This window comes from Oryza sativa, chromosome 1 (genome assembly GCF_034140825.1).
Source record: "Oryza sativa Japonica Group chromosome 1, ASM3414082v1".
In the NCBI taxonomy this organism is placed as follows: domain Eukaryota; kingdom Viridiplantae; phylum Streptophyta; class Magnoliopsida; order Poales; family Poaceae; genus Oryza; species Oryza sativa.
The window spans coordinates 12,678,475-12,698,270 of NC_089035.1; the positions used below are offsets into that span (position 1 = coordinate 12,678,475).

The 19,796-nt window shown below is 40.3% G+C and overlaps 4 protein-coding genes across 4 annotated transcripts; 2 read left to right on the forward strand and 2 right to left on the reverse strand.

Moving 5' to 3' along the window:
• Positions 1–2,372: 2,372 nt before the first annotated feature.
• Positions 2,373–5,705, reverse strand: LOC4326976 (uncharacterized). The gene is made up of 3 exons (XM_015766777.2): positions 5,498–5,705; positions 4,024–5,369; positions 2,373–3,768 (listed from the first exon to the last, which is right to left on the reverse strand). Exons 2-3 carry the CDS (start codon positions 5,291–5,293, stop codon positions 3,758–3,760), a joined length of 1,281 nt encoding a protein of 426 aa, XP_015622263.1. The 5' UTR covers positions 5,294–5,369; positions 5,498–5,705; the 3' UTR covers positions 2,373–3,757.
• A 4,869-nt stretch (positions 5,706–10,574) lies between these two features.
• LOC4326977 (ubiquitin-40S ribosomal protein S27a-1-like) lies at positions 10,575–11,455 on the reverse strand. The gene has a single exon (NM_001409022.1). The coding sequence runs from the start codon at positions 11,344–11,346 to the stop codon at positions 10,879–10,881; it is 468 nt and encodes a 155-aa protein (NP_001395951.1). The 5' UTR covers positions 11,347–11,455; the 3' UTR covers positions 10,575–10,878.
• A 139-nt stretch (positions 11,456–11,594) lies between these two features.
• Positions 11,595–15,007, forward strand: LOC4326978 (uncharacterized). Its single transcript, XM_015755544.3, has 5 exons — positions 11,595–11,813; positions 12,819–12,899; positions 13,525–13,649; positions 13,761–13,940; positions 14,407–15,007. Exons 1-5 carry the CDS (start codon positions 11,774–11,776, stop codon positions 14,773–14,775), a joined length of 795 nt encoding a protein of 264 aa, XP_015611030.1. The 5' UTR covers positions 11,595–11,773; the 3' UTR covers positions 14,776–15,007.
• Positions 15,008–15,560: 553 nt separating this feature from the next.
• LOC4326979 (uncharacterized) lies at positions 15,561–19,384 on the forward strand. Its single transcript, XM_015755553.3, has 7 exons — positions 15,561–15,919; positions 16,784–16,883; positions 18,158–18,253; positions 18,331–18,383; positions 18,694–18,742; positions 18,838–18,885; positions 18,987–19,384. Exons 1-7 carry the CDS (start codon positions 15,660–15,662, stop codon positions 19,080–19,082), a joined length of 702 nt encoding a protein of 233 aa, XP_015611039.1. The 5' UTR covers positions 15,561–15,659; the 3' UTR covers positions 19,083–19,384.
• The last annotated feature ends 412 nt before the right edge of the window (positions 19,385–19,796 follow it).

Below are 19,796 nucleotides of genomic sequence, written 5' to 3' on the forward strand. Positions count from 1 at the left end.
TCAACAAACGGAGCGACTCTTTTGTTCTGTACACTTTGTGAAAACACTTTTTTTGTTCTCTTCCACTGTGTTATTAAGAAAATTACTGAACTGAATCTAAAAAATGTGAAAGCACTCAATGAATTCAGATGGAACTTACCTGGCAAAACATGCCCATGTACATGAGCCAAGCAAGCAACTCCACCATCATCAAGACAATTAGAAGAATGCTTTATCTGCAACTTCATCATCATCAACCACGCTGAACTAAGCCATAAATCTGCAAATATGCCACATAAACATTTTGAACTTGATATAAAAGGTAGGAGAAAATATTTGATCAATAGACTGAAATAGAGGGATAGTTCAAAACAGATTTCCCAGCAATTGCCATCCCAGTGGGTTTGAGAAAATCTGGACAGCCACATACTTCCCCTCTGCAATCTTCACCAGACAATGGCAATGATCTACCCAGTTTCCTGTAGTTTCACACCCAAATACCATGTGCATAGACTGTAAATGCAGTATTAAGAGTTCATAATTAAACTTAAGAAAAACTAAGCAAAGATCAAGTATTTGTTTTCTCAATTCTACAGACCAAATGCATGATGCATGTAAACCATCTAGATAAGTGTTCCATATTTTCATTAGAAATTTCCATACTTTTAGGTTTATCAGTCCCTCAACAGGATATTCGCTGATTCCTTCGGCCGAAAAATTCAATTTTTTTTCATTTAGCAAAATTTCCCCCAAAAATTTCCAAAACTCCAGCAATTCCAGTTACATCAATCCCCCATAAATGTTTTTTATTTCCATGATACTGCATCATGAACCTAGTAACCTACTGGATTGGTTACCACTGTAACGATCCCCTAGCTGCGCTGCAAACAGAATGCACCTCAAGCTATTATGAAAGCCTGACTGGAAATCCAGCATAATAACCACAGATCTGAGTCCCTTCAAGAAGCAAGCTGCAGGCACAAAGGGAGAAATGGAGAGGGGAGGCTACCTGGGTGGCCTTGTCGACCTTGGTGAAGTTGGTATCCGATTTCATGAGGCCCCAGCCTGAGATCACCAGCATGGCGGCGGACGTGGTGTCATCAGAGGTGTTGACCTTGGACTCGGCGGCGAGCGTGTTGCTGTTGTTTTCGACCTCCTTCCAGTTCTGCGGCGAGGCCGCAGGATACTGTCATCGGCACAGTCGCCCATGATCGTGCGGCAGATGGCTCACAACTCCATCATGACTGCCACTGCCTCCTTCACCTTGAGCCCAACGCCAAACGATTTTCACGTCCAGGCCCACATGGCAGCACAAACAGACTAAGAGAGGGAGGGAGGGAAGTATGGCATACCACGTGACGGTCTCACAATCACCATAAGGCTCTTTTTAAGTAGTAAATATTATGAGAGATTCGGTTACCATAAACAGAGGGAAGCTCCAAGAAGTGAAAAAAATACATGACTTTCATTCATGCAGACTAAAATAACAATGTTCTCACAGTCAAGACATGATTAGCATGATTATTGTTGAACATGACAATAACACAAGGTAGCGCGCCACTGTTTACAAATTATTCTAGAGCAAGACCGTACAGATATCCACGCTAAATTAATGTATTCATGACTCAATCTCCAGAATTACTAGAAAGATGACCTGAAAACCAATCAAAAGGCATCACCATGAGTCTGACTTTATTTGAGAAACTGAATGTGATGCTGCGGAAACAAGTTTAAAAATCAAAAGATTGGTCTAGAACACTATGGAAATACTACAATGTTAATGGATCTAAGTGGATGTATAAACAAAGGTCACGGTTTAAATAAAAAGTTCTGTGTCTCCATTTTGCATAATCTTTGTAACAATCAAATAAATAGTTGGGAGGTATATATTAATTTTAGAGATGCCACCTTAGACGGATAATAACATATTCATATAGCAGGGGATTATAGGTGAAAACCACAAATTCAGTGAATCATGGAGACCTCGCAATAAACCATGTAAACATTCTAAGAAAATTCTCAAAAAGTTAACTTAAGTAGAAGGACATACTATTATATACACACATGTAAAAATTTGAAGATAATGCTCAGTGTTGTTTGGAATAGAATACATATAATTAAAAAACAGAAACATGAATAGTGTTGACAGAATAAAGTGAAGTTGGAACATTTTAGTATTATTCCTTTATTTCTTTCTGAGTTTCAACCCTTCTAAAGAGAATCAAGTTCGATTTTTAAAAAAAAATACATGGCGTATTATAGCACCTCCATTGCATATGTTGTGTTGACAATATTTTAAATTTTTTATACATAGTTTGTAGTGATTTCCATGATTTCAGTAATGCATCTGTTACATTTCCAACTATATTGTTAGGCAGTAGCAGCATTACATATACTAACTTGTAAACTACCACCAGAGTTCTATTATTAATAGGGTATGCAATAGCAAATTACAGAGATGTAAACAAATTGAAATATGTAAAACTTGAAGCAATAAATCTAATTAACTTTAGTAAATGATGGCCAAAACCAAATAGGAGATGGCCAATTCAACCGTGAGCCAATAAGCTGATCAGTGAAGCTACTATCATCCAAATGGAAGGCACCAACCTCTCGGAAACCAAACCTCACACAATAAATATATTCCATTGAATCATCTGTACAGTAGACACTATTTGGAGCTAACATTGGGAAATCTTCTACCCGTAGGAAGAACGAGCTATTGAAACCAATAAATAGCGCACGACCATCAAAATCCTTAAGTTCAGCAAGCTTTTGTTCACCAAGGTCAACCTTATAGACAATCAATTCTCTGGTCCTCCTGTCGTTATTGACGTGTTTATAATACCTCCATACTTGAAGATCACCTGATTCTGACAGAACAATATACTTGGTATTATTGATGAGTGAATTCTTGGTGTCTAGGACGACCCGTAACATTGGAGAGGGTCCATTGGTATCAATAGCATGAACATCACCAGTGGCTCGGATTGCAGAGAACAATCTATCGTCGTCCTTGTACAAAACATCATGATAGCAGCAACATAGCTCATCAACATCGATCCAGGTCCAATGATTGTCACCCACCCTTGCATAGGAAAGGAAATCATCTAGCAGGTGCAGGATCATTACTGTGCAGTTTCTACTGGATGGATCTGCTGTCAGAACAACCCTCTTATAGAAATAAAATCGGCCTTCTTCCCAGGAAAGATCATTCGGCTCTGTTTCAGTATCAAAATCCCGTGATGACATATCCATTGTAAAAAGATCATAGCCATCTGGCACACCCTCACCATTGCAACGTATCCTGACATTTGCTATTGTCTCCGGTGGCGGCATGGTGATCTGTGCCTGAGTCGCATGATTGACAAGGAGCAGATTAGACCGCTCCATGGGAGGATCCGACAATGTAACGTGTACGGAAAGGAGGGTCCGGCATGGTTACATAGTGATCCTTCCCCGTGGTGAGGCTGTGAAGTGTGGTGATGCTAGGATCACGGTCGCTGGACGAGAAAACGAGGCAGGGCCCAGGGTTATTGGAGCAAATACCGAGGCGGCAAGCCTCTAGATAGCTGGCATGCCACGAGCGGCAAACCACGCCGGAGCTGAAAATATCTGGAATCTCCAGCGTGCCAAGGATGCAGATGAGAAGGTCCGCAGGAAGCTGGGACCAATCAAGACCGGGGGTCGAAGGTGGAGCTTCATGCTCTAGTAATTCACCGGTAACAGAAGAAGAAACCTGCTCCATTGATCAGATCAATCAATCTGCAGAATTATGTCATAGTGGACCTGAAAAACGAACAGAAAGATCTGAGAAACTGAACGTGGTACTAAATCAAAAGATTGCTCTAACAAAACATGAAAAAACTACAAATGTTGATGGATCTAAGTGATGTATAGCCAAAGCTCACTGTTTCAATCAAAAGTTCCCTATTGCCAATATAACTTGCAAAATAGTTATATAACCTATCACAAGAGAATATGAATAGATAGAGATGTAAATAAACAGAAATATGTAACACTCGAAGCAATGGTTCTATTTACCTTTAGAAAATGATGGCCTAAACCAAACAGGAGGTGGCCAATTCAACCGTGAGCCAATAGGTAGTAGATCGGTGAAACTACTATCTTCCAAATGGAAGGCACTAACCTCTCGAAAGCCAAACCTTGAATGACAAATATAAGTAACTGTATCATCTGTACAGTAGACACTATTTGGAGTCAACATGGGGAAATCTTCTTCTCGTAGGAAGAAGGAGCTATTGAAACCAATAAACAATGCATGGCCTTCAAAATCCTTAAGTTCAACAAGCTTGTGTTCAACAAGATCAACCTTATAAACAACCAATTCACTGGTCCTCCTCTCCTTATTATTATTAACATAGTGATGATACCTCCATACTTGAAGAAGACCACCCAATTCTGACAGAACAATGTACTTGGCACAATCGACAAGTGAGCTCTTGGCGTCTAAGACAACCCTTAATATTGGAGAGGGTCCATTTGTATTGATAGCATGAACATCACCATTGCCTCGGATTGCATAGAACAATCTATCATCGTCATTGTACAAAACATCATGATAGTTCCAACATAGCTCATTAACATTGATCCAGGTCCAATGAGTGTCACCCACCCTTGCAAAGAAAAGGAGATTACGTAGCAAGTGCAGGATCATTACAGTGCAGTTTCCACTGGATGGATCTGCTGACAGGACAACCCTCGTGTAGAAGTAAAACCGGCCTTCTTCCCAGGAAAGATCATCTGGCTCTGTTTCAGTATCAAAATCTTGTGATGACATATCCAATTTAAAAAGATCATAGCCATGTGGCACTCCCTCACCATTGCAACGTATCCTGACATTCGCTATTGTCTCCGGTGGTGGCATGGGGATCTGAGCCTGAGTCGCAGGATTGACAAGGAGCAGATTGGACCGCTCATCGGCGGTAATAAGCCAGCCATGGGAAGACCCAACGATGTAGCGGGTACGGAAAGGAGGGTCCGGCATGGTTACATAGTAGTTCTTCCCCGTGGTGAGGCTGTGCAGGGTGACCACGCTAGGATCACGGTCGCCGGAAGAGAACACGAGGCAGGGCCCAGGGTTACTGGAGCAAATGCCAAGGCGGCGGGCCTCCAGAAAGCTGGCATGCCAGGCGCGGCAAACCACACCGGAGCTGAAGACATCCGGGACCTCCAGCACGCCGAAGATGCAGACGAGCAAGTCCGCCGGAAGCTGGGACCAATCGACACCGGAGATTGAAGAAGATGGAGCTTCTTGCTCCAACAATTCCCCTGTAACAGAAGCCTCCTCCATCGACCAATCAATCAATTAATCCCCTCCCTTGCCGATATCCCGCAGAAAAATTGAATTCCACAGATTCCTTGTTGCCCTGATTCATAAACAGAGGTTCATTGCAACAGCTAAACCCTAGCAAAACCCTACACCGCTGCAGAACTTGTAACAATACTAGGGTTCTAATTCCGAGAGGAGAAGTGGAGAAGAGAGAACTATTCTGACCTGAAGCTGCGGCGCCGCGGTCACTGAGTCTCGGCGGATACCCCCACCGCCGGCGGCCGCGTTAACGTTCGTCGCCGTTGCGGCTGCACCTGGGGCGCAGGAGGAGGGACGGGGAGAGGCGGCGCGGTTTGGGAAGGATGGAGACGGGAGTGGTTGCGGCGGAGCGGAAGAGGGAGTTCGACAACCTGCGAGTCCAACACGTCTCGCCGAATCCACCGTCGCACCGATAGTCTGATGATATCCTACGGTTCCGAATTAAAAAGAAAAAAAGAAAAGATAAAAACCGAAAAAAGAAAACCGTGGAAAACCATTCCCTAAAAAACCGGAAAAAAAAATCCCCATGTGGCTTCCCTCGGCGTCTGCGTTTTACTAGCAGTTTCGCAAAATTGGAGTCGGACTAAAGTTCGAAAGCTTGCAGCTTGCTGGTTCCTATTCCCACGCAAACCACGCGATTGACCACGGATATAATTAAAAAAAGACGTAACTAGCTAGTGGTAAACCAGCTACCACTTTATCTATAAGACCTATACTTTAAATACAATTTTCTCTTAAACTACTCATCTGATCTATGATCCGATTACATTGTCGTGTTCATAACAATTAAATCTTTAGAACAAGATCTCCCATGATTATATTTTGATGAAAAATCACATATTACTTTTATAATATGTCTAAATTACTTTTTGATTTCACTAAATTACTTCTTAGATATATAAAAGTAAATTCAGTGAAACCTAAAAGTAATTTACATATATTATAGAAGTAACTTAGAACAAAACGAAGGTAACTTTGGCATGTCATTTAAAGTAAATCCGTCGTAGAGATAAAAACATGACTCTATCTAGAAATTAAATTAATCAGCACAAATTATGAAATTAACTAAAATAATAATAAAAGTAATCACCTCAGAGCATTATGAATGCATAGGAAGTATTTTAATCAAATCTAAAAGTAACTTTTATATATATGATAATTTGTTCAATGAAAAAAGGCATTAATTAAAATTACTTTCTTTTTTTTTTGTTATAAGTTACTTCTATAATATATGTAAATTACTTTTAGACTTTACTGAATTTACTTTTATATGTCTAAGAAGTAACTTAGTGAAATCTAAAAGTAATTTATACATATCATAAAAGTAATTTGTGATTTTTCATCAAAATATAATCATGTGAGATCTTGTTGTAAAGATTTAATTATTACGAACACAATGGTGTAATCGGATTATAAATTGGATGAGTAATTTAAGAGAAAATTTTATTTGAAGCATAGATGATGGGAATATTTCTTCTACTTGCTCAATGGATTAAGTACTAGCACGTGGGTGTCTCTGGTTAAGACTAATTGGAGAAGCCTCTCCAATTATATTTACCGATTAAAAAAACCTACTCAAATATGGATAACGTACCAAAATCTTCGTAAAAACATCTTCAATTTTTATAATAGTAAAGATTATGTCGTTGATCAATGGTCAAACATATGATAAAAAGTTAACAGAGGAAGTGTATATTAGTAATACATTGATTAATAATAGCTGAGTCTAAGTTTCCTCCCTCAACCATAAAACTTCGTATACAGCCACTCTCAATTATCAATAACGATTCAGTCTACCTTTTTAGGATAGTTTTTACACAATTTTCTTTAATGTGGATCCCACTTGTCAGTGACTTGTTGGCTTCCTTCTCTCTCTCTATCTCTCGCCAACGACCATCACGCTTCGGGCATGCTGCAGATGGCGGCCGAAAGCAATCCCTAGCACTCCATAAACCTCCTCCTTTCCCTCTCCTCCCCAACATCTTCGATGGCGGCTCGGTAAGAGCATCGACGGTGAATCTAGAGGATAGGGGATGCATCTATGGCTTCACTTGACGATTTCGGCAGTGGGCTACAGCAATGGCTTCATGCAATGAAAGGTTGTGGTGGCTTTCATATGACAGCGTTAGTGGGGGCCAGCGGCTTTGCAAGACAATGGTGGTGGGACGACAGCTTCCCATGGAGATTGCGACACATCACACAATTGCGCAAGAAGGGTCCCACCCCTAGATATCATAGTGGTGGAGAGGGTGTTATGGGTGCTTGGGATTATAGGTGTTGCCTTCTTGCTACCTCTGCTGAGATAGATAAAAGGGAGGGGTAGCTCGGGACACAGGGAAGGAGAGGGGAGAGAGATAATAAGAAGAATGTAAAGGAAATGTCATATGGCTCCACCGCTAGTCTTTATGCCATGTGGCACCAAAATCATCCAATACTACTAAGAGCTAGTTTTAGTATAACTAACTCTAAGCTCTAAACTTATATTAAAGCTAATATTTATAATAGGTTAGCTCTATTTTTTCTCTTCTCTCTTTTTTCACTACAAATTTTATGTATCTCTTACATAAGATACAACACTTCGTTTTTTTTTCATCTCTCTCCTCTATTAGTTTATAGTAGATTTATAGCCTTGCTCTAAGGGTGGGTTCAAATCTACACTTTCTTAGCATCCACTCGCTCATTTTTTGCGTAACACTCCTCAAACTGCTAAACGACGTGTTTTTTTTACCAAATTGTTCTGCCAGGCAAGCAAATTGGCATACATTTTATTTTTAATTAGGGCTTATTCACTTTGCTACCATTTTCAACCTTATCAAGTTTGTGTAATTGCCAAATTTTGGCAAGATTTCATATGTACTTACTAAATTTCGGCAACAAACTAAATGTAGCTACTTTTTTTATAACTTTTTTTTAAAAAAAGGTAAGGTTGAAAATGGTAGCAAAGTGAACAATCCCTTAGACTTGAATATATGATGGTGTTTCGTTGGAAATTTTTTTTGAAAATATACCGTTTATTTTTTTTTTCTCTCAAAAATATTCGGGTTGTAATTTTATTTACGTTTATTTTTTTTTCTCTCAGAAATATTCGGGTTGTAATTTTATTTACACAAATATACGGTTGATATTACGATCTCGCACAATAAAAACGCGAGACCACTCAGTGTCGCGTGGCAAGTTAGCGAGAGCGAGCGGTCTCGCAGACTCAAGTAGCGAGACCGATCCTTGCCGCTAATAATTATCTTAATTAACAATTAATTATTAATTAATCGCTAATCAGAATAATTAATCACTAATTATTATTAATTAATAGTTAATCATTTAATTTTCAAAACGCTCTCGCACACTCACCATGTGAGACTGCTCAGTCTCGTGCCAGTCTCGCGCATTCCGCGTGCGAGACCGTTCGGTCTCGCGCCTCTGCCGCGCGACACCGCGCGATCTCGCATCCTCTTCGTGCGAGACCGGCCGTGTCGTCAGCCCACATCAGTTTTGCGAAACGGTTTAGCGATACCGGGGGTATATTTGTGCTAAAAAGTTTATATAAGACTATTTCTAAGAAAAGAATATGAACGGTGTATTTTCAAATTTAAGTCGTGTTTCGTTGGTCTTCCGTTCTCATATGCGGCGTAAGTCATGTTGATGTTATGGTACCATGGGTCAATATTGCCTCACTTCATACTTTGGAGATGTCAAAACAGTGGAGTGTAGCACTAAGAGGGTTTGTAAAACCGCCAATAAAATTTTGATAAATTTTACATGTTTTTGCGCAGTTACCTGGTCCCGACGGTTTGGAAAATCCTGGCACTAACTACATGGTTATTGTGGTTATTGCCATTTTCCTATAGAGCTACGAAAAATCGATCCGTAAACCAGCTACGCTTAAAAGCATTCAATTTTCTTTTGGCAAGGTAATCCAAGTTGTTGATTTTCAAGCACTTGAAGTGCACAGGATTGCATTTTAGTGATTACCCAGGTTCTAAGTTTTAGAGATTAACAACATCGTGGTGATCGAAAATAATTACATTTGCTAGTCATGCAAGGAGCTCGCTCGCTCGCAAGGATCCTTGCGACTGGCAACGTCATGCTGTTTGTAAACCGTCCGGTCAGGTCGGATGCCACAGGAATTGAACAGGGAGGCATCGCACTAATGTATAATCACACAACAAGCATCAATCCTCAATTTGCAAAATTCAACAGAGATCACACGATCTAACACATAAAGCGTCGAGCACATAAGAAATGTACAGAGAGGTTATCAACCTGACATCTGACGAGGATTAATACGCATTCGCAAGTAATGCGAGAAATTCAACAAATATCTTCACTAAAAAAAAATGCTAACGCAAAAATGGAGCAATAAGGAAAACTAACAAAGAATACTCAGTACCTGTTACGAGAAAATCAGTAACTTGGGTATGTATATCAGTTTGCAGAAAATAAATTTAAGAACACAATCAACTAATATGCCCATTTCTATTTTTTTTTCATTTCCAAACTACATGAATATCACAGCATATGTTTAAATCTGTACTGCCAAAATAAGACAACTTCCTTGTGGTACATGTAGGTTTATGCGAACACTAATGCAAGTTACTAGTAAGATTAAAGGAACCATAGCAGATACAAAAACTATTTATTTGGTGAACCTTTATTTGCAGCTACTTGCGTTGTTACAATAGTACATGGACGAATGAACAAAAACATTTCATACAAATTAGAATACTATAACAAAAACTGAACAAAAAGGAAGATTATACCATATTATTATGCCAGGATTATAGCACAGACAGAACAAAGATAGATTAACATTGCACAAGATCATGGACAAAGAGAGATCATCATCTTAACACGCTGTAGAAGAGGCAAAATCACAAATCAGGAACCTTTATTTGCATCTACTTGCCTCGCTACAATAGTAAATGGAAGCATGAACAAAAGGCAGATTACACCATATTGTTATGCCAGGATATGGCTTTCAGGATAACACATTGATTAACATTGACCAGGAACATGGACAGAAAGATCATCTAATCATTTTAACGCACTGAATAACAAACTGGCAAAGACAGAATCACATTCTGTGAGATATAACAGGTCACGTCCTGAATCGAAATAGAATTAATTTTTTTAATACGAATCAACTTTACAGGGCCAAATCCTAAATCAAATTCGAATTAAATTCTTAATACGAGCAGTACCGCAAACTACGATTAGAAAACAAAACTAACATAACATGTATGCATAGCGGAATTTCAAACAAAATTCCCAATCACAATTACTTCGCTTCCCTGCAACAAGCAATTTAATCAAATACCATAGCCGATAACCAAGACCACGCCAACGGATAAAAAGATGATTAACCCAAACATAATTCGACAGTAGTACATAACATGATTTCAAAACCAAAAGTAGGGCATCACAATCTTCACAGAGGTGATGCTAAGGTGTTCAGTTCCAAGGAGACTAGTTTAATACGACATGACAAAAAAGGATTAATTATCATCTAATAACCAGTTCGATTTCCTCCTCCTTCCTTACTTCCGCCCCCAAAGAACAGGAGCCTACGCCTAAGCCTGCTGGTTGTAGACGTAGGTGAGGCCGCACTTACCGCAGTAGTGGCGGTCGAAGTGGTTGGCCATGAAGGTGCCGGCGCCGCACTCGGCGTTGGGGCACTCCTTGCGGAGGCGGGTGACCTTGCCGGTGGCGTCGTCCACCTTGTAGAACTGGAGCACGGCGAGCTTCACCTTCTTGTGCTTGTGCTTCTGCTTCTTGGGCTTGGTGTACGTCTTCTTCTTGCGCTTCTTGGCGCCGCCGCGGAGGCGGAGCACCAGGTGGAGGGTCGACTCCTTCTGGATGTTGTAGTCGGCGAGGGTGCGCCCGTCCTCCAGCTGCTTGCCGGCGAAGATGAGCCGCTGCTGGTCGGGCGGGATCCCCTCCTTGTCCTGGATCTTCGCCTTCACGTTGTCGATGGTGTCCGAGGACTCCACCTCCAGCGTGATCGTCTTCCCCGTCAGGGTCTTCACGAAGATCTGCATCTTCGCCGGCGGCCGCAGCGGCGGCGCGCTTGCCCTTACCTGTGGTTTCTCCCGCGGCGGCGGGGTGGAGGCGACGGCGGTGGTGGTGGGGTGTGGACGGCTAGGGTTTAGGCGAAATGAGAGAGGCGACTCTTATATAGCTGAGGCGAGGCATCCTGCGCCGTTGGATTCGATCGGACGGTGGGTGCTACTCCCCTAGTGGGAGATGGGCCGCCTTATGGGCTTCTTTTTTGTTATTGGGCCGCCTCGCGTGTTCTTCTCCTCGCAATTCGCTTTCTCTTTCTCTCTCTCTCTCTCTCTCTCTCTCTCTCCTCACGCCGACGCCTCCGTCCGCTTCCGCCGCCGCGCGCAGCCGCAGCGCCGCCACCAACCACCGCCGCCGGGAGAGGGGGGGGGGTGGTACGGGATAGGGTAGGCCGCGTCGAGGATGGCGTCGGGGAGCTCCTCCGGCGACATGGGCAGCTCAGGTACGGAGCGACCCAAATCTTGGGTGGTTTAGCTGGTTACATTGGGATTGAAAGTCAATGGGAGAGTAAGGCGTGTTCCTTGGGAGGCGTGTTCCTTGGGAGATTTGAGGCGCCGATTCTGATATGTCGTGTGATAAGGTTACTGCGTGTGATTGGTTTCGTGTAGCTCGAATGATGCGCCCTGTTCGCTGTGGTGCGGCGGTTCTTGATAATTGATACTATGTTTTGATTTTTTTTCCCCTTGGTTTGGTGAGGGCATTGGATAAGTTGCATGTAATTCTTTGCAAGCGGAGATTTAACCGTTGGTGGAACAAAATGTTTGCTTAAGCATGCATCCTGCATCCTTAAGTCTGAAATAACACACTTTTTCCCAATTCGGCAATTTTTCCTATTAGTCATCTTGCATTTGATAACTGAACCCGGATACAGATAGATGAGCATTCGTAGGATATGTTTCAGATTTTTACTCATGCGAACTCAAGATGTCATTTGGATGTGGAATGTTAGGAATATGCGGCAGTTTGAATGTTAAGATGTTTTCAATCTTTCACTCAAGAGCTCATCTGCTTTGTTAGTTTCTGGTCGTATATACCACTCATGCATATTAACATGGGGCCATGGACCCCTCAACTATTTTTTTTTTTAAAAAATGCATTTCCTTAACTGTTTATCTTTTCAGTGTGCTATTCTAAACACCCTAATTATGTGATGTTAGTTTTTTTTTAATTTTAATAAGGATCATAATCAAGGCACCTGCATATAAAGTTCTTTTGGATACTGTTCTTTATTTACTATTTAAGTGAGTTTATCGATGAGAATGATATGCTGGATGGGTTTTCGACAATCTTCCTTTTTTAGTTTTATTTTAATTTCTGGTCACTATTTTGGTAAAAGAATGCCAGAACACAAGCCTTAATCAAAATGCAATTTTTCCATGTATTGTGGCTGTTTGATTCTCGTTATCGTATGACTTTAAATGTCTGGTCCTTTATGTGCCAATGGCAGGGGCCAAAGATGTGATTTTGGATGAACCACTGCTAACTTCAGGAAGCGCTGAAAGTTCACAACAGAGGTCTACTGATGCTGGTATGTATACAGGTCTTTCAGCCCCATGTTTTACTGGTCCTTCAGTATGTTCCAAATCAGAAAGTTAAGTTTTAGATATTTGTGGCAAGAACATTAAATTGTTATGTACAAGAGTATAAGTCCATAGTCAAGATGCATTTTATAGTTGTTATAGTTTTTCGACATGTTTGGTAACTCATGCAAAATTATGTAGACTGTGTGATATTTCTGTCACTTTTTCTAGTGATTCTCATATTTGTTGATGATAATTTGTAGCTGGAGATTTGTTCTGTAATTGACTATCGTCAAATACTTTTGGATTTTGACAAAGGCAGGCTAACGCTAACTGATTGAGGAAAACTGGAAGATAAATAAACAGTGAATTAATTTTTGGATTAATCTTGTGTTTACACGTGTTAGTGTAGGGCCTTCAGGTGAGAGTAACTCAGAAGTCAGAAGCTAGTGTTTTGAATATGTCATATGTTGATGAGCTTTGTGATAAAGATTGTATGTGTTTGTTTTTTACAGCGCTGTAGTATAAAATGTGATATATTATACACATGGGCCTGTTTGAAGTAATTGGTAATTCCTATTACTTTAACCACTGCTTTAGTTCAATGCTTGAGGCTTCATTCTTTTTTGTCAGACACAAAATCACGTGTTGAGGATATCTGGAAGAAAATGAACAGTGGAATGCCAGCTAAAATGCCCAAACCTGTAATGAATAAGCTCAGCACACCTGCTAAAGAAAAGAAAAGTACCACGGGAAATGTGAGTAACGTTTATGCTATTAACCTTATCAGCAAGTTGATTTTCACATGTGAGGTCTAAATTTAATTTTTGTTTGGCTTTATGACTGATCTTCTGAATAAATATATGTAGAACTGGATGAGTGTTCTGGGACTTTCACCAAGTAAGGCTTCCACAAATGATCAAGGCTCCAAAAATGGCCAAAAGCAGGCACAACAAGAAACAAGCGAGGACGCCAAAAAACTTGCAGCGAGTGCTCTTGCCGCTGTCAGAGATGCTGCTTCAGCTGCAGCTGGAAGAGGGAAAGTGGAGGTAATGTTTGTATAGGATAATGCTTCTGCTGCTTCTGCATCCGTCTCACTTCTTATGGTTGTATAGGATAATGTTTTGGTACAAAATTCTTTCAAGAAAAATGTAATGGCATAGGGGTGTATTTGGATTCCTTCTAGTTTTGCTCTGTCCATCCTTTCAAACATTCAGTTCATATTATTAGTTTGGAAAGGTTCGAAGTCGCCCCACTGGTACACCCATAAATTTGGAAAAGCACATGGTTGTGAGACTGTTTGACCTCTCCCTGCTAGGCCCAATCCACAAAAGTTTATGTAGAGAAATTTTTGACAATTTGAAAACAAAATTAGTAAGAGGAACCACACATCTTTGATTTTAAGGAGGGGCATACCCTTGACCTCAGCACCCACAACCTTGTGCTCGGTGCTCCAACATTATGCTACATGGGCTCCGCAAACTGCTAACCTAGTATTTTTACATGCTTGAACAGATCACGGAGGTTAGGGACTTTGCTGGGAAGGATATCGAGATCAAGAAACTGGTGGACGCCGATTCAACAGAAGCGATAGAGAAGGCCAAGGCCGCTGGTGCTGCCCCGTCTGCTCTCGACCACATCCTCGAGCAGATAAAGAAGAAGCAGAAGCTGAGCGTCCTGGACAAGACGAAGAAAGACTGGGGAGAGTTCAAGGAGGAGAACAAAGGGATGGAGGAGGAGCTGGACCAGTACAAGAAGAGCTCGAACAAATACCTGGATAAGGTGTCATTCTTGCAGAGAGCTGATTACAGAGAGTTTGAGCGCGAGAGGGATGCGCGGCTGTCCATGATGTCGAAGCGGAAGTCGGATACGCGAGAGGATTGATGTGTAGAAGGCCTGAAAAAGGAAAAAAAAAGTTCCATCATCTTGCAGCTCCTTGTAGACATTCTTTTTAGATGATCATGGGAACATCATTTTGTCTATGCATTCTCTTCTGTTTCTATCTGTTGATTCAATGTGAATGAAGAAGAAGAAGATGCTGTGCACATTGATACTGGCTGTATCCATTTCTTGTATGTATTGTTTATGTATGCCAGTCTGGGCAGTAATTTTTGGAGGAGCTAGGCTTGGCAACATTCATGAAGGAAAAACTCCACATTTGGCCTCTCAAGTATGGCCTACTATAAACTGATCAGCTTGGCAGGTACTGAAAAAAAAAACATCAAATGCACTAATCCAATATAAGATCAAGAACTTTGTTTTGCATCTCAAAGAGAAGAGGAAAAAAAACATTTCTCTGACTGATCCAGACCAAATTGCTGGTGTCACACACTGCTGCCTGAAAGCTCAGTCTGAGCAACCCCAGCACGCTTGTGCTAATTGTATACGGAGTAATCCCTCCGATCTGATAATACTTGTCGTTTTGGACAAGGGTGAAATCAAACTTTAGAATCTTTGATTATGAATCATTTTTAAAATATTTGTTTTTTAAATATGGTGACTACATGTATATATTAGTCTTAAAAAGTACTTTAATAAGATCATATATTTGCTAACAATTTTATACGTATTATAATGAAAACTAATGGTCAAAGTTGTTTTTTTAAGACCGTGTCCGTGTCCAAAACGACAAATATTATAAAACCGGAGGGAGCAGTATTCTTGTGGTCACCAAGAAGCAACAGTTGCGGAGACCATACAAGTGACAACCAGGCAAACACGAGGACACGACTCACACGAGGGAGAGGAGAAGAAGAAGAAGAGCCGCCATGGCCGCAGGAGCTGCCTGCTGCTACCGCCCTGCCGCGGCGGGGAGGGCAAGCCTCGACGCCTTCGCCACCTCGTCGCCGTCGTTGAGGCCGAGCAGCAGCGGTGTCTTCTTTATCAGCAGCAGCAGCAGCAGATGGTGGATGAGGAGGAGGAGAGGGGAGGGGAAGGTGAAAATCAGCAGCAGCAGCAGGGCAAGAGCCAAGCCCATGTCGAGACCTGCGCTCTTCTCCCCTGTGGCCATGGAGTGGCAGGAGTGCAGGTGTGTGAGTGACCTCCTGCCCTTCTCCCTCTTTCTCCTTGATTGGGCTCATTTCCTGAATCCATGTCAACGTTGGTGTTCAAGACTTAGGAAAGAATTTTATTTCATCTCGATTATTTTCGGTAGCTGATTAGGCTTATTCTGCTTCCTGATTGATGTCATCAGAAAACAAAATTTGAAGAGGGGCATGGCATCTTGGTGTAGGATGAATCTTAGGTTTGGGCTAAGATTGCTATTAGGATGAAATATAGTAGAATTAATATTAATAAGGATATTCCATGCTGACAGCAATGGCCAATGGTGCCTTGTGGAATCATGATTCATGACAGAAATTTCTCTTTTCTAGGCAGCCTCACAAGGAGCTCTCTCTCTGTTTTTTTTTTTTTGGGGGGGGGGGGGGGGTGTTAAGGCTATTTTATCAGCCCCAGCTTGTAGTCATGGGCATATCATGTATGCCAAGTCTAAAACTGTATGGCCATGTGTTTGAGGGAAGATCGTTTTATCGTGACTCTGAGACAGGCTCTTTACTATGGCCTTTTGGCCAATTGCAATATGACCTCAGCTGAACGCAAAATTCCGTGTTATAATTGCACTTGCAAATATTTAAAAAATATATATACCCATTTTAAATATCTGATTCTCTACGTATTTGATATGTGTGTGCTGAGGTCCTAAGAAATAAGTAAAACCATGCTGTATTCTTTCAGGCATTTGGGCAGTGGGTGTTTTGTAGGAAATTAGTCTAAAATAACCTTATTTCTGAATTTAATTGCAATAGCTGTTCAACAGAGATTTGTTAGTTTTCCTACAATTTTCATATTTTCTACATTATTAATTAATGATTGAACATTGTCATGGATATAGCACCGAGATTGAAGTCGATGTTCCCTGTTCAGTGGCTTATCAGTGTTACTCAGAACGTGAGACCATTCCTCAATGGATGCCATTTATCTCATCTGTCAAGGTGCCTGTTAAGCTTTGCTCAAAATATATTTCTTCCCATTTTTCTTCATTACCATGCTTTGGTTGGTGGCCAGCAAACATTTTACCATTACGTTGCCATGGAAAATGAACAATGATGCTTTCTTTCTCTGAGTTATGAGTACCTAAACAAGAAGGAACAATAAAACGTTAACCTAAATAAAAGGAACAATAAAACATTAGCTTTATTTCATAAGACAAATACAAACATGATATCTTATGGTCCATTAGTTTAGTTGACCTATACACCATTCTGATTTCACGATGAAAAGTGAGTATCAAACAATGATAGTTGCCTATTTGTAATTAACTGAAAAGTTTTTTTAAAGAAATAAGACCAAGAGTTTAACTGATTCAAGTAACCACGGAATGACACAACTTTTTATATACTCAGCAGTTTGCACAAACCCCGTTATTGGTACTTATGCCCTTTAGGACTTGCATGCTTTTCCAATGGTAGTTGGACAGATTTCTTGCTGTCATCAATTCATCAATGATGATTATCGTGTTCGCTAAAAAATAAAATCAATTATGCTTATCTGATCAGTTGTTCTCATGGTGATATCTCTTTCAGTCCAATATCCCAAACAATAGATCCCTGTATAGGACATCTTTATGTTGAAAATCTGTTGCAATGGGACTTATGTTTGTTTTTACTGTATAAGCACAATCGACAAGTTATGTAAGATGTGATGGGAAAAAAAAGATCGATAACTGACATCTTAAAAAAGGTAACACCGTAACATTAGTGCACAATTTGATCTTGTTTCCTTCTACATAAGTAATCCATAGATTCTATCTAATTAACCTTTTAAAAAATAAGCATTTTTTACATGCAGGCAATTTTTTCGTGAATACAAGAACCTTAGTTGTAACTGTGATAACAAAAATCTGTTAAAGTATACCAATTTTAGGCAAAATAGAAGACCATTCCACTTTATAACCATGTCCAGAATACCTTGGTGTGAACGCAAATTGTAAACTGGAGTATAATTCTATACCTTATATGTCCTATAAACTCCACACTTGATGACTATAGAACCTTCTCTTGGTCATATTAGTAGAATTACTTCAGTTGTTTTCTGCACTTCCTTGCTGTAGAGCAAACCATCATTCACTAACAGTAACATTAGCATTAGTTGTAGCTAAACTTATAGGATTTTGCATTAACTTGATTTTGTTTATATATTAGTCTATGCCACTTTCTTTCAATTTTAACACTGACACACACGCATCGCATGCATACAATTATTACAGATCCTTGAAGATAAACCAGATCAATCACGTTGGACTTTGAAGTATGAGATACTTGGTCGAGATGTAGAATTTTCGTGGCTAGCTCGAAACATGACAGTAAGTACCTGTTATGAATTATGACAAAGCTGCAGTAAACTATGGTTTTTAAATTCTCACTTTCTTCTTGGTACCAGCCTACTAAAAACCAAAAGATCCATTGGCGATCTCTTGAAGGTCTTCAAAATAGGTACATACTACACAAATCCTTATTATTTTCATTTAATTTATTCCTATTTGTATACCAGATTACCAGTCCTATTTATCTATCAGTTTGTCATCAGTGTCTTCCAAATTAGTATATATTCCACAAATGACAAATCCATATTCCATATTTTTTTTTTAACTTAGCCCTATCTGTATATCAGTTTCTCATCAGTACCTTTCTCTCTGCTGGTTGGGTTTGCTGCAGTTTTTTTTTTTTCATAATCCAATATGCCAGTTAATTGAATTTTTATAACCCTTGAAAGTTAAGGTAACCTATACTTTACTTCTTGTAGGGGTGCTGTTCGTTTCTTTCCTAAAAGCTCATCCTCTTGCAGAGTACAAGTGAGAATTCAGACATGTGAATCTGTGACACTCCTCGTTAATTTTAAACTTGGTTATAGTTTGTTTACGATATGAGCTTTTGTTACTGTCTGCAGCTGACGGTGGCTTATGAAGTTCCTGAAATTTTGGCACCTGTTGCGTCAGTAAGTTGCATATGCTCATATGTTAAGACTTCAAATATTGTTATAATCCAGTAGTTCATTGTTTCTAGTTCATTAGTTTATATAACTAATTACCATAACAGGCACTGAAGCCATTTCTGGAAGGGCTGCTTATGCAAGGTTTAGAACGTTTCGCGACGTTTGCGAAGGAACGATATAGCAAGATCCCTCAACCTTGACGGGAATCAATCATTTGCATTCGAATACTCATTTCTAAGGATTTTAGTCTCATTCAAGAGAAGCCCAGCGAAGGTCACAATCGATGTAAAGACCAGTAGACCACCTAATGCCACCCTAGATGCAGTGGAAAATTCATCCAAAGGGAATTACAAGAGTTGACTGCTATGAGAAATAAAACTGAAATAAAAGAATCATATTGTTGACCATTCTTTTTGGTCATTATAATCAATGAAATGTACCAGCATTGAACATGAAACTTTGATAGTATGGCAAAGCCAATTCATCCTTTGTCTGAGACAAATTGCGCTGAGTCCTCTTTGCAATATAAATGCATGTTTGCAGGACAGTTCTCGCACATTTGAATTTGGACAAAATCTTTGGATTTCGAGAATGATCATCCAAAGAAAATGCACGTTCATCGGACTCCAGTTGTGGTTATTTTCTTGCTGTCATGCTGTTTACTGTCATTCAGGCAATAGCAGTCGCCGGATGCATTACCTCTGCTGTTTTCTTTTAGGTAATCGGACGCCTATATTTCCAGTATAAGCCCTTGTTTAGTTCTCACTTTTTCTTCAAACTTCCAACTTTTCCATCACATCGAAACTTTTCTACACACATAAACTTCCAACTTTTTTCTTCAAACTTCCAATTTTGACGTGGAGCTAAACACACCCTAAACTGGAACTCACGTCGTCACATAATGCACAAGAAAA